Here is a 27326-nt window from a genome sequence, read left to right on the forward strand (position 1 = left end):
GTTGGTGTAATGATTTAGATTTTAGATTTTTCTTTTCTTTCTTAAAGATTCATTTATTTTAGAGCTGGGGAAGGGTCAAATGGGGTGGGGGAGAAAGAGACTCCCCGCTGAGCATGGAACCTGATTTGGGGCTGGGTTCTGGGACCCTGAGATTATGACTTGAGCCAAAACCAAGAATCAGATACTTAAACAGCTGAGCCACCAGGGCTCTGAGCTACCCAGGTGCCCCTAGGTTTTTCTATTCAGTTACATTATGGGTAAAAATATACTATAGGAGCTACCCTGGAACTGTAACCTCCATTTGTAACACTATTTCAATGAGAAGTTTTATTTTGAGCTTCTAACTGCCAATTTGTAAACACAGCTGTTTGTAAGTTAACCCTATTTTAAGGCTTTGTATAGATAGGGGCTCAGCAGGAAAATCACTTGTGAATGACTATGTATTTAGAAAAGAGCAGAAGTAAGAACAAACTTTAGAGGCTAATGGAAATTAGAATTTTTGGTACCTTTTTAATTAGCTTTTTGTTGGTGATAAATATACCATTTTTATATTGTCGGTTATTTTTTATTGAAATTACCTGGAAATTGTTACTTAAAACACTTCTGCCATTTTCTCCACCTCATTTTCCTCCATTGTAAGATGGAAATAATGGACACTACTTTATGTTGTTGAAAGATTAAGTGAAATAATGTGTTTACAAAGCACTTAGGATGGTCCCTTGTACCTAGCAGTTAATAAAGGATGGCTGTTGGTTATTCTATCACTTTAACATTTTCCATATTCAGATCCATGTAGTTAAGACAGGTACTTTATTTTTGAAAAGGATAGGTTAAGGGTTGGTTTTCTGGAGTGGACAGCAAACTTACTAGAAAACCAATATGATACTTTTTACACCATGCTTTTTGGATTATGCTTGTAATGTGCTATAATAGTAGGGTGCTTGTTTGGATTATGTTTCAGTATTCAGTTAAGCATGGACATTTGGACCTTTATTTTAGGATTTTAGTAATCTGTAAGAAATACCAGGGGATTAAATTAGCAAATATTTATTGAGATCCTTGGAAATACAAAGTATTTTTGAAGTGTTAGGCATAGTTCCATTCTTTTGGGGAGTTGGGGCAAATAATGCAAATATCTTCCTCTAAATTAAGCCATAATTGGCAAACTAAAAAAGTTATATTTGTTTTTAAGTATTAAAATGAAAAAACTTGGGCAGCCCTGGTGGCTTAACAGTTTAGTGCCACCTCCGGCCTGGGGTGTGATCCTGGAGACCCGGGATTGAGTCCCATGTTGGGCTCCTTGCAGGGAGCCTGCTTCTCCCTCTGCCTGTGTCTCTGCCCCCCTCTCTCTCTCTCTCTCTCTCTCTCTCTCTCTGTCTCTGTCTCTGTCTCTCATGAATAAATAAATAAAATCTTTTTAAAAATTAAAAAAAATAAAATGAAAAAACTTTACAAGCTTTGAGTTTAAAACAAGAAAAATTATGCTTAACTAAGTTGCTAGAATTAAATTCTTCTTAGAAATTCTTCTTTATTTTATTTATTTGCTTTTTAAGTAGGCTCTATACCCAGTGTGGAGCCCAACACAGTGCAGGGGTTGAACTCATGACCCCTGAGATCAGGACCTGAGCTGAGATCAAAAGTCAGATGCTCAACTCACTAAGCCACTCAGGTACCCCTAGAAATTCTTCTTTATTAGATAAGGGAATTAATGGTGTAATATAGATTTTATTCAGTTGACTTTAAAATTTTTTTGGTTAGAACATTTAACATTTATAAATATTTGCATTGGGAAGTAGTGAACTTCAAGTCTCCTTAAGCATTCGAGCACATTCTAGGTACCGTTAGACAGGAAAACTACCTGAAAGATTTCTGCTTTGGGGAAGTTGAACTAAAGTCTTTTTCAACTTTAGTGTTTGTTTTTTTTTTTTTAAGATTTTTATTTTATTTGTTCATGAGAGAGAGAGACAGAGACAGAGAGGCAGAGACAGAGGCAGAGTTCGGAGAAGCAGGCTCCACGCAGGGAGCCTGACATGGGACTCGATCCTGGGACCCCAGGATCATGCCCTGGGCCAAAGGTGGCGCTAATCCGCTGAGCCACCCAGGGATCCCTAGTGTTTTGATCCTTAGAAAAAAATGAGGAAAGGGCATACATAGTCATTTAATGAAATGAGAACTAGAGGTAGCCTATAAATATAATTAAAACATTTAATTTAACCAGTCATTACTACAATTTAAAGTCATTTTTTCTTTCAGTTAGCAAACATTTTAAAAATTAAAAAGAATTTTTTTTTAAGATTTTATTTCATCCATTCATGATAGACAGAGGGGGGGGGGCAGAGACACAGGCAGAGGGCAAAGGCAGGCACCAAGCCACCCAGGGATCCCCAAAAAGAAATTTTGATGTGCAAGATTCGGTATATGGACAGGTGGGGCCCTCTTTAAGTCTCTGTACATGTGTGCTACCTCAGCCAGGAATATGATTGTCCCAGCACCCCTGCAACTTTAGACTCTTAGAGCTGTTGGTCCTAATAGTTTGCCTGCCACAGAAATGATTACTTATACCGAAATTGTCACTTAAACTGAGGACACCACTCAGTGTGGTCATTGCTCAACTGCTTTAAATCATGTGAGTCTCTTTTTATGATGACCTCAAAATTGGCAGTCCTGTAAGCCTGACAAACCATCTGAGCTTGCAGGTAGGTAGGGGATACCGTAGTAGAGCAGCCCCAGATAAGAATGACACAGACAGACTCTTAATATTCTTACCCAAATATGAGCAGTTTTATAAACATTCTCAGATTGTTACATGCCTTTGGTTGATTTCTAGAGTACTGAAATGGTGGCTTTTATTATTTTGTCCAACTGAATGGCTGCTTTTTGGGGGAGATCTTTGACCTCTTAACCTGGCCAGAGTTAGAATTCCAGGGATTTTATCTTAACTTACTCAGTATCTCTGTCGTCTTGTTCCCTACTGTGTCTAGGTTCCTCAGGATCCAGTAGATGACAGACCTGGAATTAGAAATGTGGATATTAATTAGGTTTATTTCACAATAGTCTTACAATAGCAGTGCCGGTGCTGTTATCATATATATGATTATTGAAGCCATATGTATACTCTTTTTGCTGTGTTCTTTCTATTCATCCCTCACTTTTTTTTTTTTTAAAGATTTTATTTATTTATTCATAGAAACACACAGAGAGAAAGAGGCAGAGGCACAGGCAGAGGGAGAAGCAGGCTCCATGCAGGGAGCCTGATATGGGACTTGATCCAGGGTCCCCAGGATCAAACCCCGGACTTCAGGGGGCACTAAACCGCTGCGCCACCGGGGCTGCCCTCCTCCCTCACTTTTAAATAGTTAAGTATATTTATTTACATTGTCAGAGAATATACATACTATACTCTCCCTTTCAACCTTCATTTTATTTTTGCTGAATGAGTAACTAACTACATGTATGTTTGACACTATCAGTTCTTTTTTTTTTTTAATTTTTTTATTTATTTATGATAGTCACACAGAGAGAAAGAGAGGCAGAGACACAGGCAGAGGGAGAAGCAGGCTCCATGCACCGGGAGCCTGACGTGGGACTCGATCCTGGGTCTCCAGGATCGCGCCCTGGGCCAAAGGCAGGCGCCAAACCGCTGTGCCACCCAGGGATCCCCGACACTATCAGTTCTTAAGCAATATCTGTAGTCAATCTTTTCTTTTTCTTTTTTTTTTTTAAGATTTTATTTTTTTATTCATGAGAGACACAGATAGAGAGAGGCAGAGACACACATAGAGGAGAAGCAGGCTCCATGCAAGAAGCCTGACGCGGGTCTTGATCCCGGGACTCCAGGATCACGCCCTGGGCTGAAGGCAGGCGCCAAACTGCTGAGCCACTCAAGGTTCCCCCAATTTTGTTTGCTTAAGGGCTGTTTGATTTTTTAAGAAGGGCTCCATGAACACAGTATAGCTAGAGTTCTTGCTCATTGATAATAGTTTGTGGCCATTATTCTTGTTATCTTGGTTGAATATAAAATTCTTGGTTTCATGTTCTTTTCTTGATTATTTTAATATATCAGTGTTGCTATTGGAAAATTTAGAAGTTTTTTTTTTCCCATTATAAAGTCCCTTAGTGCATGCCTATATCAGAGGTCTGCAAACTGCTGCCCATGGGCTGACTGCCTGTGTTTGTAAACACAATTTTATTGCACGCAGCCATGCCCATTCACTGACTTATTGTTTTGGATGCTTTTGTTGCACAGTGCCATAGATAATACTGAAACCAATGAGCATGACCTAGACATTGATATTTGAATTTCATTTAACTTTAACCCTGTGGTCCGCAAGCCTAAAATATTTACTGTTTTATTTATTTATTTATTTATTTATTTATTTATTTATTTATTTATTTATTTATTTATTTTTTAAGATTTTATTTATTTATTCACGAGAGACACAGGCAGAGGAAGAAGCAGGCTCTATGCAGGGAGCCCGATGTGGGACTCTATCCCGGGACTCCAGATTCACGCCCTGAGATGAAGGCAGAAGCTGAACCGCTGAGCCACCCAAGTGTCCCTACTGAATACTTTTATAAGAAAAAGTTTGCCTACATCTGGCTTAGATACCCAAAGGATTTTTTCCCCTTTAAAGTTCAGAAAAGTTCTAGTAATTTCTATCAGACTATTTCTTCACATTTGCTATTCTCAGGTCTGTTTCTTTCAATATATAGTTTCACACTTTTTCTGATGAGTTCTCTTGTTTTTGAGTATCTGATCCATTTCCAATATTTACCAGTTTCTCTTCAATCTTTTTTTTTAAGATTTTTATTTTTTAGTAATCTCTATACCCAACATGGGGCTTGAACTCACAACCCCAAGATCAGTTGCATGCTCCACCAACTCAGCCAGCTAGGTACCTCTTGAATCTTTTTTAATGTGTGAAAATATTCCTTCTTTGTTATGTTTATTTAATTCTTTGTTCCTTCTTTTTTGGTCTGTTTCTAAAATGAATTTAAAAATTTTTTTCTGTGTTCTTTCACTTCATTTCTCTCTCCTCAAATCTTGGTTAAAATTGTTAATAAAATTGGGATGTCTATGTGGCTCAGGGGTTAAGTGTCTGCTTTCGGCTTAGGGCTGATCCTGGAGTCCTGGGATCAAGTCCCATATAGGGCTCCCTACATGGAGCCTGCTTCTCCCTTTGCCTGTGTCTCTGCCTCTCTATCTCTCTGTGTCTCTCAAAAATAAATAAAATCTTTAAATAAAAATTTAGTATTAATGTCTTTAAGCTTGCTTGGAAATAGTGTGTAGTTGTGATCTGTTTTTGTGGACTTATCTTTTGCAGTCTTCTTGTCTGTAGAAAGTTAGGGATTAATTAATTAGTTAATCAATTCAAAAAATAATATTCTATTTCTTTTTTTAAAGTAAGCTCCATACCCAACGTGGGGCTCAAATTCATTACCTCAGGATCAAGAGTCACATACTCGGGGCGCCTGGGTGGCTAAGTGGTTGAACATCTACCTTTGGCTCAGGTCATGATCCAGGGTCCTGGGATAGAGTCCACATCAGGCTCCTCGCAGGGAGCCTCCTTCTCCTTTTGCCTGTGTCTCTGCCTCTCTCTGTGTGTCTCTCATGAATAAATTAAACATAATAATAATAATGTCTTTTTAAAAAAAGTCACATACTCTACCAACGAGCCCCCAAAAGGTAGAGGTTTTGTTCTGTGCTTCCTTTTTTTTTTTCTTACGATGACTGTATGGGCTCTGATCTAATTTCTGTTACTTTTTAATGTGAAATTTTTCTTGAACTTTTAAGAGGAGATTTAGTGCAAGACAGTTTTTGACTTAAATGGAGCTTTCTGTTATTTTCTTACTATGTTTGAAAATATGGAGGATTGCTTTCTTGAGATTGCTTAAGTTTATGTTCCTCTGCCCCCTTTTTTCTAGATGTTCTCTTTGCTTTTCTCATTTGATCCTGTCCTACACTGTTTTTTACTTAATATAGTTTCTTAGTGTTGAACCCTGTTGGTAGCTCTGGTAGTGAGGGTTTTTGTTGTTTCTGCTACTTTGTAATGGAAAATATCAAGCATATGCACAAAAGTAAACAGAGTGGTATTATGAAGCCCATATGACCATTACTCAGTTTGAGTACTTATTAATATTTTGTCCATCTTCTGGATCTGTGTCCCCACCTACTTCCACCTTCCTGCTACCTGGTTGGTATTATTCATAGGAACTTTTTGTAGGTATTTATTTTGGTAAAATTTACATACTTTGAAATACATAGATTTTAGCTATAAGTTTTGACAAATAGAGTCATATTCCATCACATATGTAATTTCTTTTCCCCCAAACAGCTTCTATTCTGATTTGTTTCTCCTTGGATTATTTTTGCCTCTAATAGAATTTCTCTTTAATGGTATCATCAAATGTGTATGTATTCTTTTGTGTCTGCCATTGCTCAGCATAATGTCAGAGATTCTTTCATGTTGATGATAATAATTGTTTGATTTTTAGTCCACTGTGTGAAAAGACCACAGTATTCATGTTTCTGTCCCTGCGCATTTTTGTTGTTTCCAGGTTGGGACTACTATAAATAAAGCCTACCAGGAACATTTTTGTAAAGTATGCTGTGGACACGTTTACAGAAGATAAAAACATAGAAGTGAAAAAATTACTGTATCAAGGGGCAAGATGTTGTTTAATAGAAATTTACCAAAAACCTAACATCCCATTAGTAGAATATGAGAGTGCTCATTGTTCCACATCCTTACTCCCATGTATTATTGTCAGTCTTTTTAATTTTTGCCTTTCAAGTAGATATGGATTAGTATGCTGTTTTGATTTTAATTTACACTTCTGATGGGGAATTATATTGAGCATCATTTCATATGTTTGTGGCCAAACATCTAGCTTTTATGAAGTGTCTTCTCAGGTCTTTTTTAATTTTTATGAAGTCTAGTAACCTAGTTTTTGCTTTTATGGTTTCTACTTTTGTGGTTATTCTTTATATATATATCCTCTGGATAGAGATAGTTTTACTTTTTCCTTTCTAATGTGAATTTCTTTTCTTTTTACTTGTCTTTTTAATTCCATGACATGAACCTCTAATAAAATGTTGAATAGAAATGGTGAGTGTAGACAGCCTTGTCTTATTCTTGACCTTAGTTAGGAAAGCATTTAGCTTTTCTTTCTTTCTTTTTTTTTTTTTAACAATTTTATTTATTTCTTTGAGAGAATGAGAGAGCATATGTGTACTTGCACATGCAGGGGGAGGGATAGAGGGAGAAACAGACTCCCTGCTGAGTGGGGAGGCCAGTGTAGGACTCCATCCCGGGACTCCAGGATCATGACCTGAACCAAAAACAGACGCTTTGGCGCCTTGCATTTAGTTTTTTATTATGCAGTATGATGTTAGCTGTGGGGTTTTTGTAGATGCCTTTTCTCAGATTTAAGTTCTGTTCTATTGCCGTTTTTTTTTAGTATTTTTATTGTGAAAGGGTGTTGAGTTTGGTCAGATGCTTTCTTTTTTTTTCTGCATCATTTGAGATAATCATATGGGATTTTTCCTTTATTTTTTTGATAGAGTGTATTATTACTGATTGATTTTCATGTGTTAAACCAGTCTTGCATCCCTGGAATAAATCTCATTTTGGTCATGATATGTAATCCTTTTATAAAACTGCTGGATTTGGTTTGTTAGTATTTTATTGAGGATATTTGCATCTATGTGCCTAAGAGATACTGACTGGTAGTTTTACTTTTCTTGTAGTGTCTTTGACTTAGTATCAGAGTAATGCTGACCTCATAGATTGAGTTGGGAGGTGTTCCACAATTTTTTGAAAGGATTTGAGAAGGATTGGTGATAATTCTTTTTTTTTTTTTTAAGATTTATTTATTTATGGGAAACACAGAGAGAGGCAGAGACATAGGCAAAGGTAGAGGCAGGCTCCCTCCAGGGAGCCTGATGTGGGACCTGATCCCGAAACCCCAGGATCAAGCCCTGAGTGGAAGGCAGGTGCTAAACCGCTGAGCCACCCAGGTGTCCTGGTGATAATTCTTTTTTTTTTTTTTTCCTGGTGATAATTCTTTAAACATTTGGGGGACACCTGGGTGGCTCAGCAGTTGGGCATCTGCCTTTGGCTCAGGGCATGATTCCGGTCTGGGGATGAAGTCCCATGTTGGGCTCCCTGCATGGAGCCTGCTTCTCTCTCTGCCTGTGTCTCTGCCTCTCTCTCTCTCTCATGAATAAATAAATAAATCTTTAAAAAAAAAATTTGGTAAAATTCACCAGTGAAGAAACCCTCTGGTCCTGGACTTTGCTTTTGAGGTTTTTTTGTTGTTGTTCTTTTCTTTTCTTTTCTTTTCTTTTCTTTTCTTTTCTTTTCTTTTCTTTCTTTCTTTCTTTCTTTTCTTCTTTTCTTTCTTTCCTTTAGGGTTTGCTTTATTTATTTATTTATTTATTTATTTGTTTGTTTGTTTGTTTATTTATTTATTTATTTTTGTTTATTTATAGACACAGAAAGAGAGGCAGAGACACAGGCAAAGGGAGAAGCAGGCTCCATGCAGGAAGCCTGGTCACACCAGGATCACACCCCAGGCTGCGGGCGGCGCCAAACTGCTGTGCCACTGGGGCTGCCCCCCCTTTAGGGTTTTATTAAGTTTTCTCTACACCCAAAGTGGGCCTCAATCTCTCAACCTAGAGATCAAGAATTGCATGCCAGCCAGGCTCTCCTGAGAATTTTTTTTTTTTTTTAAGATTTTATTTATTTATTCATGAGAGACAGAGAGAAAGGCACAGGCAGAGGGAGAAGCAGGCTCCCCGCCGGGAGCCTGACGTGGGACTCGATCCCAGGTCTCCAGGATCATGCCCTGGGCCAAAGGCAGCGCTAAACCGCTGAGCCACCCAGGCTGCCCTCCCCTGAGAAGTTTTTAAAGAAATTATGACTACTTATTCAACTTTACTTATGAGAGTTTTGAATTATTTTTCTTGAGCCCATTTTACTTATGTCTTTATAGAAATTGATCCATCTCATCTAAGTTACTGGATTTGTTGGTGTACAGTTGTTCGTAGTATTCTATTAAAATTATTTTTATTTCTGTATTTTGGTATTGATGACCCATCTTTCACTTCTGACTTTAGTAGGTTGAGTTTTTTTCTTGGCTAGTCTAATTTAAGGTGTGTCAATTATGTTGATCTTTTCAAAGAAAAAACTTTTGGCCTCATTAAGGTTTTTTTTCTGTCTTTTTAAATCATCCATTTGACTAATTTCTGTTTTATTTTTTATTTCCTTCCTTCTGCTTGCTTTAGATTTAGTTTGCTTTTCTCTTTATAGTTTCTTATGAAAAGTTTTGTTATTGAGTTGAGGTCTTTTTCTAATATAAGCATTTACGTAAATTGCCCTCTAAGCACTGTTTTGCGAGCATCTTATAAGTCTTGGTGTGTTTTGATTTTGTTTTGTTTCATCCTGAAATATTTTCTAATTCTCGTGATTTCTTTTTTGACACGGTGCTTACGTATTTAGGAGTTTGTTGTTTAATTGCTGCATGATTGTTAATTTCTCAAGTTTCTTTCCTTGTGATTTCTAATTTCATTCCATTGTGGTTGGAAACTGGATACTTGTATGATTTCAGTCCTTTTCAGTTTATTGAGACTTGTTTTATGTCCTAAAATATAGTCTATCCTGGACAATGTTCTGTATTCTGTTGTTGTTGAATGGAATGTTCCATGTGTGTCTCTTAGGTCTAGAGAATTGTTCATGTCTTTGATCTTTATTGATCTTTTGTCTAGTTCTATTCATTATTGAAAGTGAGGTATTGAAATATCTACCTATTGTGGAATTGTCCATTTTTCACTTTTGTTTGGCAGTTTTTACTTCTTATATTTTGAGACTCTGGTGTGAGGTGCATATATGTTTATAATTTCCCTCTAAATGCTGCTTATTACATCCCACAAATTTTGATATGCTGCTGTTTTTTTTTTTTTTTTGTCCAAAATATTTTGTATTTCCCTTGTGGTTTTCTTTTTCTTTTCTTTCTTTTCTTCTTTTACTAACGATTTTATTAATAAATATATTTTACATTTTTCAGATATTTGGTACTTTTTAAGATTCTTTGTTTTTGATTTTATAATTGTGGTCAGAATATATTCTTTAAAATTTTCTTTATATTTATTTAGACTTGTTTTACATTTCTGCATGTGGTGTGTCTTGGTAAGTATTTCATGAAAAATTGAAAAGTATATGTTTTCTTCATCTCTTGTGTGAGTAGTTTGTTTTTAAAGTTCATGAGGGCTTAACTGCTCCAGCCTTTTTAGCTGCCTTTTTTTTTTTTTTTAACACACTTGCAATTTTATTTTTTCTTTGGTGTTAGAGTTGAGGGGAAACAGAGGTTTTGGCTGAGAAATAAACTTCTTTGCTGAAATTACATACTGAAAATTTTAAATAAGTAGTAGAAGATGGAGAAGATAGGTAGTTGGTAAACTGGGACCTAAAGTTGCTGTCTTACTTCTGCCACCATGACTTCCTGTTATAGACCAAATTATAATAGGGAAGGGAGCTATTCTTTATTTTGCTTGTTAAAGTCTAGGTAAGACATGGAGGGGGAAGTACCCTTGCAAGTTCCCAAGAATGAGAGGCACAAGTCCATTTATTCTACTGTCTCTATCTGAGGTACAGTCCCTAAGACTACTATGAAAGAGTAGAAGGTAGTTATATGGACTCAATTTGCTCCCAGACTGTTTCCAAAGCTTAGCTTAGCTTTGTTTTGCTCTGCTCTGCTCTTCTCTTGCTTTGCCTTGCCTTTTTAAGATTTTATTTACCTATTTGAGAGAGAGAGAGAACATGAGCAGTGGGGAGGGGCAGAGGGAGAAGCAGACTCCCTGCTGAGCAGGGAGCCTCTGCTGGGCCACACCCCAGGACCCTGGGAATATAGCCCTAGCTGAAGGTAGGCGCCCAATGGACTGAGCTACCCAGGAGCCCCTCCAGAGCTTTTCTATCCTCCTGTCATTGATGAACAAGGCAAAGGAAGACCAAGGCCATACCCACGATGGCCCCTTCAGATTTCCCCAATAAGTGTTCTATCAGAGCTGAGCGGCAGCTTTTGAATTCATTCCTCTTAGATGAGCTGCATATGACTTTCTCCCCATACCCTGTGGAAACACACTTTGGTGGGTTTAGCCTGAAAATTAGAACATGGAGCATATTCTTCCGCAGCAGCCAGCACAGCAAATTTGAGGTGCTCACCAACAGCTTCTCTGCCCACACAAGAGCCTCTGCTTGGGAGAGCTTTAAGATGAAAGCACAGAGCAACCAGCAGAGGTGGCTGCCCTGGGGGAGGCCATGCTTCCCTGTGCCCATAGGCAGGGAGTGCTTAGTGTTGTACCTTTCTGGACAGAGGGACCTACTTGATTGGCCTCATGCCTCCAACAGCCCTCTGGCAGGTTCCAGGTCAGGGCTGCAAAATGCTAGAATTGCCTATCAGGGCACAGGCTTTATTGGCATGCCCTCATGGCCATGGGGAGAAAAGCCAACACACATTTGTTGGGTGGGGCTGTGAGTTTACTTGCTCACACCTGCATGGCCCTCCAGAACGGCATATGGTCTGGCACTGCATCACCTCTGGGGGCCCTCCTTGTCCAGCCATCTTGCCCCGTGGAGCCCTTTTAGGCATATCAAGTACACCTTTTACAGTTCACTGTTGGGATGGACAAAAACCTACTTTTCAGGTCCTTCTTTAAATGCTCTTGTCTTTTTCCCAGTAAATGCCTGCTGGTTATTTTTAACTCAAAGGACCTTTCTCCTAAGCTTTCCCAGGACTATCTTCATTGTTTTTATGGGGAATGATCTAGTATTTTATATGTACATTATGATATGTATACTTATCTGACAGACTTTTTGATTCTCGTGGGCATAGGCTATAATTTTTATCCTTAATGTTCTAGTAGCAGGTGACCAATAAGTATTTAAGTTTTAAAGAACCAAACTTGCTGAGACTGGATTTACACCCCTCTCTCCCTCTCTCTCTCTCTCTCTCTCTCTCTCTCTCTATATATATATATATATATATATATATATATATATATATATATACTTTTAGTTTTTTAAGACCTACTTTATGTCAATGTATTATTTCATAAGATTTTATCATTTCCATTTAATGATTTTGGGTTTAAGATAGATTCGTTCTTGGGTATTTTTAAAAAATTTTTAAAGGTATTATAGCAATTGGTTAAAAACAGTTTTGAGAAATTCCCTCTTGCATTTTCTATATGAGCATTTTCCTTTTCTAAGGAGTGCTGTGCTCGGTAACTAAGGCATTAAGTCAACATTTATGCACTCTAAATAGGGTTTTAAAGTAAATAATACATACCTTGAATGATAAAAACACCTTTGAAGTTAACATGGACTGTGTAGGAGAAAAGACAGTATTTTTTTATTTTGGGATAGCAACTTAAAACTGAACACTATTTGTTGACAGGAAAAAAATAGTTGTTTGTGAAGATAATTTAGGGACTCCTCTGGTGAATCCTTTGAGTTTGGGGTTTTTGTTAGAGTAGATTTTGTATACATAACTTTCTAAAAGTTTCTAACTTTTTTTTCTGTGACTGTTATATTGAATTGGTAAAGATACAATGTCTTAAGCTTCTTAATTGGTCGGTAAAGACTCTAACCTTTGCCAGGAATTTCTGCATCTTTAGGAGTTTAGAATGCTTAAATGGGGTTATACTTTTCTTTGAATGCCTTCACTGTTGTTAGTAGCATTATTCTTTGCACTTTAGACTTTTCTAATTCCTTTTTCATTTGAGGCTCAGGATGGTAATTGAATGTATTCTTTATACAGGTGAGAAAACTAGTGACTATAGTTTAGCTATGATTGAAATAGATTAGAATTCACATTTCTTAATTCTTAGTTTGGTAGTTTTTATATTCTGTTTCAGATTCTAATTTAGGGTATGTACTTTAATATTTGTGTCTTGATACAGTTTTGTCAGCCATTAATTTTCTCGAGAAAGTAAGAGTTCCAAGTGGATTGTCTCATATTTTCTTTCTAGTGTGAATTCAAAATTTAAAGTATCATTATGGGGGCGCCTGGGTACTCAGTTGGTTAAGCATCTGCCTTCAGCTTAGGTCATGAGTGGGGTCTTGAGATCAAGCCCCACTTTGGGCTTCCTGCTCAGCAGGAGTCTGCTTCTCCCCACCTGCTGGTGCTCTCTCTTGCTCTCTCTCTCTCTCACTTTCTCAAAGAAATAAGTAAATACAATCTTTTTTTTTTTTTTAAAAAAAGTAAAGTATCATTATGTGTGGTAGGATCAAATGATCCTATAAATTGAATGATCCAGGGGTGCCTGATTGGCTCAGTTGGTTAAGTGTTTGCCTTCAACACAGGTCATAACCCCCAGGGTCCTGGGATCGAGTTCCACATCGGGCTCCCCACTCAGCGGAGAATCTGCTTTTCCCTCTGCTCCTCCTTGCTCATACTCTCTTTCAAATTAAGTAAAATATTTTTAAAAATATTGAATGATCGAACTGCTCTTCTTACACTTGTATGATTGTTGATCATTAGAATCATGCTCATGTAATTCATTCATTCATTGAGGATTTTTGCACTACATTGTGAGCTCCAGAAGTCAAAAACCTTCCATATGTTGTTTATTCTTTGCTAGGTACTTAACCTAGCCCAGTGTCTTGATTATGTTAAGTGCTTAATAATTATTTGTTGAATGATTAAATGAATGATAATGTCAGCATGAGTGGTGGCAGCATAGTGCTGTGGAAAGAGTATGCACATTTATGTATGTATGAATGAGAGAGAAAATCTTAAGCAGGTTCCATGCCTGGCACAGAGCCCAACACAGGACTTGATTTCACAACCCTGATATCATGACCTGAGTCAGAACCAAGAGATGGATGCTGAGGTGCCTGGGTGCCTGTAAAGCATCTGCCTTTGGCTCAGGTCATGATCTCTAGGTCCTGGGATTGAACTCGGAGTCATGCTTCCTGCTCCTAGGGAGTCTGCTTCTTTGTCTCTCCCTCTGTCTCACCCACTGCTCATTCTCTCTCTCTCTCTCTCTAATAAAATCTTTATAAAAAAGAGAAAAGAGTTGAATGCTTAACCTTTGATACTGAGCCACCCAGGCACCCTGATGTTACTCCCATTTTTATTAGATCATAGGGTATAATATTTTAGAAGTTGTTGGAAAGGGTATAATATTTTAGAAGTTGTTGGGAAGGTAAAAGTTCAAAGCAATTTTCCACTTAAAAATGTTGGTTTCTTACTTTAATCCCTAGAGACTTGGAGCAAGAGATTTTTCTTACATAAGCTGGCATGTTTGGGTATGTTAGGTTTAATTGTAATAACCTTTGTTATTTTTCTCTTACAGTTTTATATGTGGCACTCATAAAAGATGAGGCTGAGAACACGGAAGGCTTCTCAGCAATCAAATCAAATTCAAACACAACGCACTGCTAGAGCAAAGAGGAAATATTCAGAGGTTGATGATAGCCTGCCTTCAGGAGGAGAAAAAACACCGAAAAATGAAACCGGCTTGTTGTCTTCAATTAAAAAATTCATTAAAGGAAGCACACCCAAGGTAATGGTTTTACCTTGTACTTACATCATTAAAATTAAAGTATAGATTGTTTTATTTAAGCATGCAGAGATGAGAAATGTAATGTTGCCAGTAGATTAAAGAAATGTCTACATTTTGTTACTTTAAGAGTAATAACATGAAAAACATTTTATGGCCATTCAGGAAAGCATTATTTATTCTATTTAACTGATCCATTTAGCCTTTTTTTTTTTCTTTTAGCATAATATTAGGAAAAATAAAATTTTTATTTATTTTATGTGAGTTTCTTTTACTTCCATTTTTTTCATATCAAAGAAAATTTAAATTTTCTTGTTAATATTTTTAATACAGTGTCTAATTAGGGAAAATAAATTCTCTGAATTCTGGGATCCCTGGGTGGCGCAGCGGTTTGGTGCCTGCCTTCGGCCCAGGGTGCGATCCTGGAGACCCGGGATCGAGTCCCACGTCGGGCTCCCGGTGCATGGAGACTGCTTCTCCCTCTGCCTGTGTCTCTGCCTCTCTCTCTCTCTCTCTCTGTGTGTGTGACTATCATAAATAAATAAAAATTAAAAAAATAAAAAATAAAAAATAAATTCTCTGAATTCTAACACGTGTATAATGACAATAGTATTACTTTATTAAAGAGGAAAAGTTACTAAAGACAAAATGATCACATGCTCCACATTCATACTTTGGACCAACTTGATCTAAGGAAACTCATATACCCCTCTGAATCTCAAGAAAACAATAGTAAGATGGGACTAGTTCTAACTACTTTTTTGTTCATAGTTTTTACATTAGATGGCAAACAGAAAAAGGAGTTTGAGAAATTTTAATATACACAATAGTGTTGTTATATAATGTAGACATTAATGAAAAATACAAGATTTTGGTTAAAAAAAGAAAGAAACTTGATAAGTTTTTCCTCTGTCTTCTGACTTCTGTTTATATTCTTTTGATCTGGGCATTCTTCTCTTAATTTGGCACCATAGCATAGCATATCATGCTCTTTTATCCCTTAGTAGTAAGATCTATCTTTGTTGGTTAGCAAATTTTTGCCCATGTCAACTACACATTCAGGGTTTTCCTACAGAAATTTTTAAGTTTCTTTGTATAAATTTCAAAATCTTGCAATTTTCATTAATGTCTACTTAAAGGTTTAAATAAGATAGGGCCAGTAAAAACCTGTTTGCAAGCTGACCTTTTATTCACGAATTTTGAGGGGCAAGAATTTTCCTCCAGCTACAAATTCATTTAATTGTACTGTTAATCATCTAGATTTTTTTTACTGTATTCTATAAGGTTATTATGAAAATTAGTATTGGAATGTCTTGCTAAGATCAAGGTATACTATTTGTTGTTTTTCTCCTCCCAGGCTACTAACCCTGTTAGAAGTTAAATGATTAGCTTGTCATGTATTATTTCTCTTGAGCTTATACTGTCTTGTAATTGTTGTTTTTTTATCCCATTGTCATTAAATCATCTCTTTGATAATATATTCTAAAGTTTTATTGAGAATCTGTACAATGCTTTCTTATGTTCAGTATCTTAAGTATAGGTTGTTTATTTCAAAATTTGGATAGGAGTTGGCAAGTAATGTTTATTGAGTATATTTGTTAGGTGCTTTATATTTAGTAGTTCCTTAACTCCTATCTTTTGATATTTTATAGAAGAGAAACATTTAGGCATAATGCGTATAGGTAACTTGTACAATGTCCGTAACAACAATAATTATAATAAATGTCCAGGATAAAAATGAACAATAAAGAACAAATAGAACAGTAATTACTATCACTTATTAAACAGTATGTGTCATACACTGTTCTCGGTATTTTAAGTGTAATAACTTCTGTAAGCTGTATGAACCATATAAAGTAGGTGCTATCATCTCTATATTACAATCTCTATATTACAGATAAGGAAACTAAGGCACAGGAAGGTTAAAGAACTTGTCTAGGGTTACTTAGCTTTAAGTGGCAACACTGAAATTGAAACCCAAAAGTTTCAGAGCCTGCACTTTTAACCCACTATGCAGTACTGCCTCTACAATAAGTGACAATGCTGAGAGTTAAACCCAGGTACATTTGACTCTAATACCTGTGCTCTTTTTCCTATACCATTCTGTCTCAAGGAGCTAGATAATGTCTTAATAGCATCACTTATCTTGTGTAAGCATTGAAAATTTTTCTTGATGAAAGCAAATAAGAGTACAATCTTTTATACTTTGTCATTTATATTTATATTCTATCATCATTTTAAAGCTTCCTACAGTTTATTTTTTTTATAGGAAGTTTCCCCCCTAGTATTTTTTTGCATCTATCGTCCATCTTCTGTCTTTAATCTGACTGGATGATAAACTACATTTCTTATCTCCACAAGTGTCCTTTTTAAAACCAAGTCTGATAGACAACTCCCTGTGCTGCCTTTTTTGTTTCTTTGGTACCTTTCCCTCTTTGTGTCTACTTTTGGACTTTTCAAGTTATGTGGCTAGAATTGAACTTTTTAGACAAGCCTTCTTGCTTTCTCTTTTGAGAAAAGAGTCCTTTCTAAGGTATCTGACATTGCTTTCATGCCTGTTTCAGGAGTCTTTTTGAAATGGTTTCATATCACCCTCCTTTTTTGCTCTACTGTTAATATTATGATTTCTAGGATTAGTGTCTGTTGGTACTTGCCATTTTACCATCACTGACCCATTTTTATATTTTTATATTGTTAACAAGTTCTAGTCTGTATTCTGGTCTTAATTTTGTATAAATTAGCCATGAGAATATTTAGGTAAACCAAACATAGGTGGTTAATTTATGAATATAAGTGTGTATATTAGTTTGCTAGGACTGCCATAAGAAAATACCAGAGATTGAATGCTTAAACAATAAATGTTCTTACAGTCCAGAAGCTAGAATTCCAAATTTAGAGTGACAGCAAGTAGGTTTCTTCTGAGGCCTTTCTTGATTTGATGGCTTCTTTCTTGCTGTGTCCTCCCATAGTTGCCCATCAGTCCTTTGTGTTATCTGTGTTATAATCTCTTCTTGTAAGGACACCACTCATAATTGGATTAGGGCCTACCTTAATGAACCCATTTTAACTTAATTATTACTTAAAAGCTGACTTTGTAAATATGGTTATATTCCATGGTTTAGGGCTTCAACATACGAATTTAGGGATAGGGAAGGGGACACAAATTCAGCCCATAACAGGGTAAATGAAATCTCTGGTCTCTTTCAAATCCAGGTTTTCTGATTCAAACATTTACCACTTCTCTGATTTCGGAATTATGAAATTGTCAGTAAGAGCACTTAGGAATTATTGACATGCATTCTTTCTGCATTTAGCAAAATGAGATTTTTTTTAAAGATTATTTATTTATTTATTTATTTATTTATTTATTTATTTATTTATTTATTAGCGAGAGAGATCAACTGGGGTGGGGGGACAGAGGGAGAGGAAGAGAGAAAATCCAGCAGACCTCAATGAAGGGCTTGATCTCATAACCCCAAGGTCATGACCTAAGCCGAGGCCAAGAGTCAGACACTTAACTGACTACACCACTCAGGGGCCCCAGCATAATGAGATTTCTGATATATATTTGAAGTGAAGACCTCACAGCTAAAATATATTTATTTTATATCAGAAATCTCTCTACTCCTTTCCAAATAGATGGTTACTGAAGTTTTCCTATAATAAGATGATCTTTCCTCTCTTCTTATCTAAATACTGTTATGCTCTTGTTAAGGGTCACCAGTTTGTATATGGTTATAATTCTAATGAAATAATCCAAATCCTTACCTGCTACATTAAATCAGTGTTTTAAGATCTTTTAAGTATAACCCTCAGAAAGAAATCTTATCTTTTACTACATTCATACATGGGCAACAGAACTCACCCTTAATATATTTGATGTGCTCTGATTTTTCTTTGCTGTTTCTTTTCATTTATTTATTTATTTATTTATTTATTTGTTTGTTTGTTTGTTTATTTAAAAGATTTTATTTATTTAAAGATTTTATTTATTTATTCATGAGAAACGCAGAGAGGATAGAGATGCAGAGACACAGGCAGAGGGAGAAGCAGGCTTCATGCAGGGAGCCTGATGTGGTACTCGATCCATGGTCTCCAGGATCACGCCCTGGGCTGAAGGCAGCGCTAAACCGCTGAGCCACCCGGGCTGCCCTTTTATTCTCCTTTTAAAGGTTATTTTAATACTTTAATTTCTTGATCCACTGGTGGGTTGTACCCCTTGTTTTAAAAACATGTTTAGATGAAAACTTTGTTTTCTAAACTTTGTACTACTACCAAGCTTCATGGTTTTATTTGGAATGTTCTTCCTTCTTATAAAAGTTAACATAAGCCAGTCTCTCTAGATGTCTTCTTTAATGACTAGATTAAAAAGTACTCTACCATTTATTATGGAATGAAAAAAATTAAAAGTTCAGATTGGATGGTTATATATACATAATCGTAGCATATACCAGATAACTAAAATTTTACTTATTTTTTTCCTGATCTGTAGGACTTTTACCTCTATTTCTTTACTTATTGCTTTGGTTAGGGCCTCTAGTACAAGGTTCTGAGAAGTAGTGAGAGGAAATACCTTTTCTTGTTGCTGATTTTAGAGGAAAATAGTTTGTTTACCATTAGATATGATGTTAACTGTTATTCTTAGTTATCCTTTACTCATTTGAGGAAGTGATTATTCCTAGTTCACTAAAATTCTTATGTTGAGTTTTGTCGAAGACTTTTTCTCCACCTATTGAGATGGTCTTCAGATTTTCTTTTATTCTTTTAATGTGGAGTAGTGCAGAAATATTTTTAATGGAAAACCAAACTTGTATTGCTGGATTTGATTTATTGTGTGTATGGGGTTTTTTTTAAAGGGATTTTTACACATCTGTGTTCATGAGAGTTTTGGTCCGTAGTTGCCTTGATTTTAATATTTCCAGATTTTGGGAACAAGATTATGTTTGGGCCATAAAGCAAGTGAAGAATTGTTCCCTCTGCTTCTTATTTCTGGAAAGAACTTATATTGACTTAGGATTATTTTATCTTTACATAAGTAGTAGAATTCTTTGTGAGAGCTTTTATTGTAAATTTTATTTTTGTAATATATATGAGGCTGTTTAGCTTTTCTATTTTTTTTTATTGTGACAAAATTTAGATTTATAGCCAGCTGGACTCAGTTTAGATGATCCCAATTTTGCTGGCAACATCCAAAGCATCATAGTCAGGAACCAGTCGAACATATGCTTTCTTCTCCTGATCAAGGTGTTGACCTTGGCCACATCAATGTCATAGAGCTTCTTCACAACCTGTTTGATTTGGTGCTTATTGGCCTTGACATCCACAATGAACACAAGTGTGTTGTTGTCTTCTATTTTCTTCATGGCTGTCTGAGTCAGGGGGAACTTGATGATGGCATACTGACCAAGCTTGTTTTTCCTGGTAGTGCTCTTTCGAGGATATTTGAGCTGCCTTCAGAGATGCAGGGTCTTGGGTTGTCGGAATGTAGGTGACATATGGATCTTTTTTTGTGACTGTGCATGCCTTTCGGCACCTCTTAGCTTTCAAAGCCTTTGCTTTGGCTTCGGCTTTGGGAGAGGCAGGGGCTTCCTTCGCCTTCGGAGCCATCTTCATGAAAGGGCACTTTTCTATTTCTTATTTCAGTTTTGGTCATACGTGTTTTTCAAAAAATTAGTTCATTCATCCAAGTTGTTGAATTACTTGGTATAAAGTTTTGTGATATTTACATAAATATCAATGTCTGCTGTATCTATAATGATGTACCTCTTTTCATTCCTGATATGGATAGTTTATGATTTATCTTTGTTTTGATGTATTACTAGAGCTTTTTTAGCTTCATTACTCTTTCAAAGAATCAATGTCTGTGTTTGTTAATTTTCTCTTTCCATTTTCTATTTAATTGATTTCTACTTGTTTTTAATATTATACTTTCTGTCTGATTTAATTTTACTTTTTTAGTTTCTAGAAGTGGGAGCTTAGATAAGGAATCATTAAACATTTTCTGTAACTATTTCAGATAAACAATATTTTAGACTTTGTGGAATATATTGTATTACAGCTACTACTCACCTCTTCAGATAATACATAAATGACCGACCATGACTTTGGACACTGATCTGAATTTCATATAATTTTCTTTTTTTATTTTTAAATATTTTATTCATTTATTCATGAGAGACACACAGAGAGAGGCGGAGACACAGGCAGAGAGGGAAGCAGGCTCCATGCAGGGAGCCCGATGTGGGACTTGATCCTGGGACTCCAGAATCATGCCCTGGGCCAAAGGCAGGCGCTCAACCACTGAGGCGTTCCTCATATAATTTTCTATGTCATCAAATAACGTTATTCTTTTGATCCTCCCCAACCCTTCCTACATCCCCATTTACAAATATAAAAAAAAAAAAAAACATTCCTGGAGTACCTGGCTGGCTCAGTCAGTAGAGTGTGTGATTCTTGGTCTTGGGTCATGAGTTCGAGCCCTTGGGTGTAGAGCTTACTTAAAAAAAGTTTTGTTTTGAAAACAAAAACAAAAAAACCATTCCTAGCTTGCTGGCCATCAAAAACAGCTTGTTGGACTTGACTTCTGGATTGTAGTTTTCCAGCCCCTTGTTTACTTAGATCGTCAATATTACATTCCCCTCCAATATAATTTTTAAAGCTGTGAATTTCAAAGTATTATTTTCCCACACATTCTGATTGTATATATTTTTAAGTTTTTATTTTAATTTCAGTTAATATACAGTGTTATATTAGTTTTAAGTGTACAGTACAGTGACTCAGCAATTCCATACATACATTACCTGGTACTCATCTGATTATATTTTTATTACCTTTTTTGTGTGTATGATTTATTCTCTGACCCATGGACTATTTAGAAATGTGTTGTTTAACTTCCAGATATTTGGGCAATTTTTAGATGTCTTTTAATTGTTGATTTCTAATTTAATATCATTGTGATTTATGAATATACTGTGTATGATTTCATTTCTTTGATTTTTTTAATACTTTTTAGCATGTAGTCTATGTTGGTGACTGTCCCATGTGTATTTGAAAAAAAATGTGTGTATTCCAGAATTATTTAGTGCAGTATTCTGTAGCAATTAGATCTAGTTGGTTGATAATATTTCAGTCTTCTGTATCTTAAACTTGTTTTATTAGTTACTACGAGAGGGATGTTAGAATCTCCACCTGTTACTATGAATTTGTCTACTTTGCCTTTGATTTCTACCAGTTTCTTTCTTCATGTGTTTGAAGTTCTCTTGTTAGGTATATACACGTTTTTGATGAGTATAAATTGTTCTTGTTACCACTGTGAAATGTCTCTCATCTCTAGTAATATTTGCTTTAAGATTTTCTTTGCCTAGGGACGCCTGGATGGCTCGGCGGTTAGGCTCGGCTTTCAGCTTGGGGCATGATCCTGAAGTTCAGAGATCGAGTCCCACATCGGGCTCCTTGAGAGGAGCCTACTTCTCCCTCTGCTTATGTCTTTGCCTCTCTCTCTCTCTGTCTCTCATGAATAAATTTTAAAAATCTTAAAAAGATTTACTTTGCCTAATATTAATATAGCTACAGAATTTTCCCAGCATTTGCATGATATAGTTCTTTCCCTCCCATGAATAAATATAGTCTGTGTATTTATATTTAAATTGACATGTTCAGTTAGGTTTAAAGTGAATATTAATATGGTTGAGTTTATTAATCTTATTCTGTATCTATCACATTTATTCTTTATTTTTCTGTTTTTCTTATCCTGCCTTTGTTTTTCACAGACTAGTTATCTGTTAGAATTTCTTCTATTTCTTATATTGACTTGAAAAATTAACTTTATGGAGGGACGCATGGGTGCCTCAGTGGTTAAGCATCTGCCTTCAGTTCGGGGCATGAGCCCAAAGTTCTGGGATTGAGTCCCACATCAGGCTCCCTGTTTCTCCTTCTGCCTATGTCTCTGCCTTCTCCCTGTGTGTCTCATGAATAAATGGATAAGATCTTTTAAAAAAAAAAAAAAACTTTTTGGAGTTACAGTTATACACAAAATACCTATTTAAGATATATAGTCACAAATTCTTAACATATTTATACACTAATGACCAAAAAGTACCTTTACAGTCTTTGCAGACAATTTCACAGCATCACCCTAGGCAGCCATCAATCTACTTTTGTTATAGATCACATAGAACTTTTCTAGAGTTTCATATTCATATGACTGTAATCATTCAGCATCTCTTGTATCTTTCACTCAGCATAAAAGTTTTGGGCGGGATCCCTGGGTGGCGCAGCGGTTTGGCGCCTGCCTTTGGCCCAGGGCGCGATCCTGGAGACCCGGAATCGAATCCCACGTCGGGCTCCCGGTGCATGGAGCCTGCTTCTCCCTCTGCCTGTGTCTCTGCCTCTCTCTCTCTCTGTGACTCTCATAAATAAATAAATAAATAAATAAATAAATAAATAAATAAATAAATAAATAAATTAAAAAAAAAATAAATAAAACTTTTGGGCTTACTTGTATTACTGCATGGATTCATTACTTTTATTCACCCCTCCACCTAGAATTCTATTGTATGAGTGTACTGCATAACATAATTTGTTTATCCATTTACACAGTTTTTGGTTTTGGTTTTGGTTTTTTATGAATATCATGAATAAAGTTGCTATGAATATTTGTGTTGAGTCCATGTGTGGACCTATATTTAAGTTAAAATTGGGTAAATAAAGAAGATTGGTACTGCTGGGTCCTATAATAAATGCATGCTTATTTTTTTGTGGTAGCTTTATTGAGACATATAATTAGCATGCCATAAAACTCACCCATGTAAGGTATAAATTCAGGAGCTTTTAGTATATGCACAGAGTTCTACAACTGTTACCATAATTAATTTTATACCATTTATGTCATCTTCAGTGGCTGTCACCCATCAAGTCTCCTTTCTTCCCTAGCCCTGAGCAACCAGTAGTTGACTTTCTGTCCATATAGATTTGCCTAGTCTAGACATTTCATTTATAAATGGAATTCTATAATATATAGTGTTCTATGTCTGGCTTCTTTCACTTAGCATATTTTCAGTGTGCATTTGTGTTACAGAATATATCATTTCACCATTCTTTCTTATTGTGAAGTAATATTCCATTGTATGGATATACTCCATTTTATCAGTTGATGGACATTTGGGTTGTTTCCACATTTTGGCTTTATGAAAATGACTGCCATGAACATTCACATACAAGGTTTTTTGTGGGAATCCTTTTTTCTTTTTAAAAGATTTTATTTGAGAGCAAGATCACAAGCAACGGGGGAAGGGCTTGAGGGAGAAGCAGACTCCTCGCTGAGCAGGGAGCCCAGTGTCAGACTTGATCCCGGGAGACTCTGGGATCATGACCTGAGCCAAAGACAGACATTGAACCAACTGAGCCACCCAGGCACCCTGTGGAAACCTATTACAGGATAATATGATAATTCTGTGTTTAACTTTTAAGGAATTGTAGGTTGTTTTCCAAAATGTCTGTACTATATTACAGTCCCACCAACAAAGTTGAGGGTTCCAGTTTCTCCACATCCTCAACAACACTTGTTTATTGTCTTACTAGTTTTAGCCATCTTGGTGAATGTGAAATGGTTTCTTATTGTGGTTCTGATAATACATTTTCTGTCTATCTATCTATCTATCTATCTATCTATCTATCTATCTATTTATTCATTCATTCATGTGAAACACAGAGAGGCAGAGACACAGTAGAGAGAAAAGCTGGCTCCCCACAGGGAACCTGATATGAGACTGGATCCCAGGATCCCGGGATCAGACCTGCGCCAAAGGCAGATGCTCAACCATTGAGCCACCCAGGCATCCCATGATATACATTTCCTTAATGACAAGTCACATTGAGAGACTTTTCTTTTCTTTTTTTTTAAGATTTTATTTATTTATTCATAGAGAGAGAGGCAGAGACACAGGCAGAGGGAGAAGCAGGCATCATACAGAGAGCCCGACATGGGACTCGATCCAGGGTCTCCAGGATCACGCCCTGGGCTGCAGGTGGCGCCAAACAGCTGCGCCACCGGGGCTGCCCACATTGAGAGACTTTTCATGAGCTTGTTGGTCACTGTAATTTCTTCAAAGAAATGTCTTTTAAATCCTTTTTAAAAGGATTTTAAAACCCATTTTAAATTGGGTTTTGGAGGATACATGGGTGGCTCAGTGGTTGAGCGTCTGCCTTTGACTCAGGTCATGATCCCAGGGTCCTGGGATCAAAACCCACATGAGGGTCCCCAGAGAGAGCCTGCTTCTCCCTCTGCCTATGTCTCTGCCTCTCTCTGTGTCTTTCATGAATAAATAAATAAAATCTTAAATAAATAAATAGGATTTTGGATTTTTATAATTGAATTGAAAGAGTTCTCATTTAGGTACAAGTCCTTTATTTGATATATGATTTGCAGGTATTTCCTCCCATTCTTTCAGACCCCTTTGAAGCACAAAAGTTTTAAATTTTGATCAAGTTCAATTTGTTTACTTTTGGTTGTTGTTGCTTATATTCTTGGTGTCATATCAAGAAGCTATTGCCAAAATCAAGGTTTGATAATTTTAAGAGTCTCATGCTCCACCGACTGAGCTAGCCAGGCGCTTGATAAAATTTTAGCCTTAAGTTTTCTCTGTAAGTTTTTTCTTATAAGCTGCTAAGTTTGTTTCATATACATTTTATAGTATTAGTTCTTATGTTCAGCTCTTTCATCCATTTTGAATTAATTTTTGTAGGTGACGTGAGGTAAGGGTCCCACTGTATTCTTTTGCATACTAATAATATTTATTGGTCCTACCACCATTTGTTGAAAGACTGTTTAACTTTTAAGAAACTGCCTAGTTGTTTTCCAGAATATTTGTACCATTTTACATTCTATCCAGCAATGTCTGACAGTTCCAGTTGCCCACATCCTCAGCAATATTTGGTATTGTCAGTCTTTTTAATTTTAGCCTTTCTATAGGAGTGGAGTAGTTATCTCATTGCATTTTTATTTTGCATTTCCCTGATTAATGAGGTTGAATATCCTTGCATGTGCTTATTGGCTGTATATGGATTTCCTTCTTTGTTTGGTTTTTTTTATCTTTCATTTTTTTTTGGCTTTTAAAATTTTATTTAAATTCAGTTTGCCAACATAAAGTATAACACCCAGGGCTCATCTCCTCCATATATGGATTTTCTTTTGTGAACTGACAGTTCAGATTTTCCCATTCGTGGGGAATGACTTCTTAACTTTTTTCTTGTGATTTCATTAGTAATCTCTTGAGCAAGTGGTTCTTAAACTTTTTGATCTCAGGCTCCTTTACCTCCTTACAAATTGTTGTTTATGTGGGTTGTATCTATAAATATATCTAATTAGATAATAAAACTGAGGAATTTTGGAACACCTGGGTGGGTCAGCAGTTAGTCATCTGCCTTTGGCTCAGGGTGTGATCCCGCGTTCCTGGGATTGAGCCCCATATCAGGCCCCTTGCATGGAGCCTGCTCCTCCCTCTGCCTACTTCTCTGCCTCTCTCTGTGTCTCTCATGAATAAATAAATAAAATTAAAAAAAAATAAAACTGAGGAATTTTGAAAATATTCATAATTGCAATTATAACCTCATTGAATGTTAATACAAATAACAGTTTATTTCCTAAAAACAAAAAGGAAATTAGTGGGTAGCGTGACATTGTTTATAATTTTGCAGATGTCTTTAATGGTGGCTTCATACAAAGTAGTTTTTATTGAAGTGTTTAAAGAAAACCATATTCACATGTATCTGTTAAAGGGAGGAGTATTTTAATATGCTTTTTAAATAATTGTGATAGTCTTTTGATACATACTGATACTAGACAAATGTAGTTTCTTAGGTTCTTGTTCCAAGATGGAATTTGAAAGTGCTGCAATGATCTTGTTTTCAGTGTGCATTTGTGTTGTAGAATATATCATTTTTGTCTTGCACCTGGAGTGAGATGCTCTATGTATGATTTTCTAACACTGTGCACTGGTTATTTAGAAGATAATGGTTCACTGAATTATGTAGATCTTTGACATGTTGATATATTTCATTATTCAGTATTTAAAAATCACATTTGTGAATATCCTCATTGATCTCAACAGCATAGTTGTTTGTTGTTGTTGTTTAAGATTTTATTTATTTATTTATTTATTTATTTGAGAGAGAGAAGGAGAGTGCAGCCTTGCTTGCCAAGCAGGGGGAGGAGCAAGGGGAGGGGGAAGTAGGGGAAAGAATCTCATTGCTGGGCAGCCCTGGTGGCCCAGTGGTTTAGTGCTCTCTTCGGCCCAGGGTATGATCCTGGATACCAAGGATTGAGTCCCACGTTAGGCTCCCTTGCATGGAGCCTGCTTCTCCCTCTGCCTTTGTCTGTGCCTCTCTCTCTGTGTCTCTCATGAGTAAATAAATAAAATCTTAAAAAAAAAAAATCTTATTACTGAGTGCAGAGCCTGACATAGGAGCTCTCTCTCACAACCTGAGATCATGACCTGAGCCAAAACCAAAAGTCTGAAACCAAGAGTCTGGTGCTCAACCAACTGAGTCACTCAGGTGCTCCATAACAGGATAGTTTTTAAGTACTGGAAAGCTGTGAACTTTATGGTGCTGGGTCCAACTTTTCTAAACTTATGATTTTTGCTTCAAAGCTCTCAATTTTTTTAAATATTTTACTTATTTATTCATGAGAAACACAGAAAGCAGAGACACAAGCAGAGGGAGAAGCAGGCTTCTCGAAGGGAGCCCAATTGGGACTCGATCC

The 27326-nt window shown here is 36.3% G+C and overlaps 1 protein-coding gene and 1 pseudogene across 5 annotated transcripts in view; one reads left to right on the plus strand and one right to left on the minus strand.

The window, feature by feature from the left end:
- The window catches only part of CTDSPL2 (CTD small phosphatase like 2), an 86233-nt gene that overhangs the window by 14173 nt on the left and 44734 nt on the right, over positions 1-27326 (plus strand). For all 5 annotated transcript variants that reach the window (XM_055316811.1, XM_055316808.1, XM_055316807.1 and 2 more), the window contains one exon: positions 14360-14569. In XM_055316811.1, coding sequence (XP_055172786.1) covers positions 14384-14569 — 186 coding nt within the window. In that variant the 5' untranslated portion in view covers positions 14360-14383. The remainder of the gene's footprint in view (positions 1-14359; positions 14570-27326) is intronic.
- Positions 10914-11622, minus strand: LOC129504119 (protein JTB-like; annotated as a pseudogene).

Source organism: Nyctereutes procyonoides, unplaced genomic scaffold (assembly GCF_905146905.1).
Source record: "Nyctereutes procyonoides isolate TBG_1078 unplaced genomic scaffold, NYPRO_anot_genome, whole genome shotgun sequence".
NCBI classification, from domain to species: Eukaryota; Metazoa; Chordata; class Mammalia; order Carnivora; family Canidae; genus Nyctereutes; species Nyctereutes procyonoides.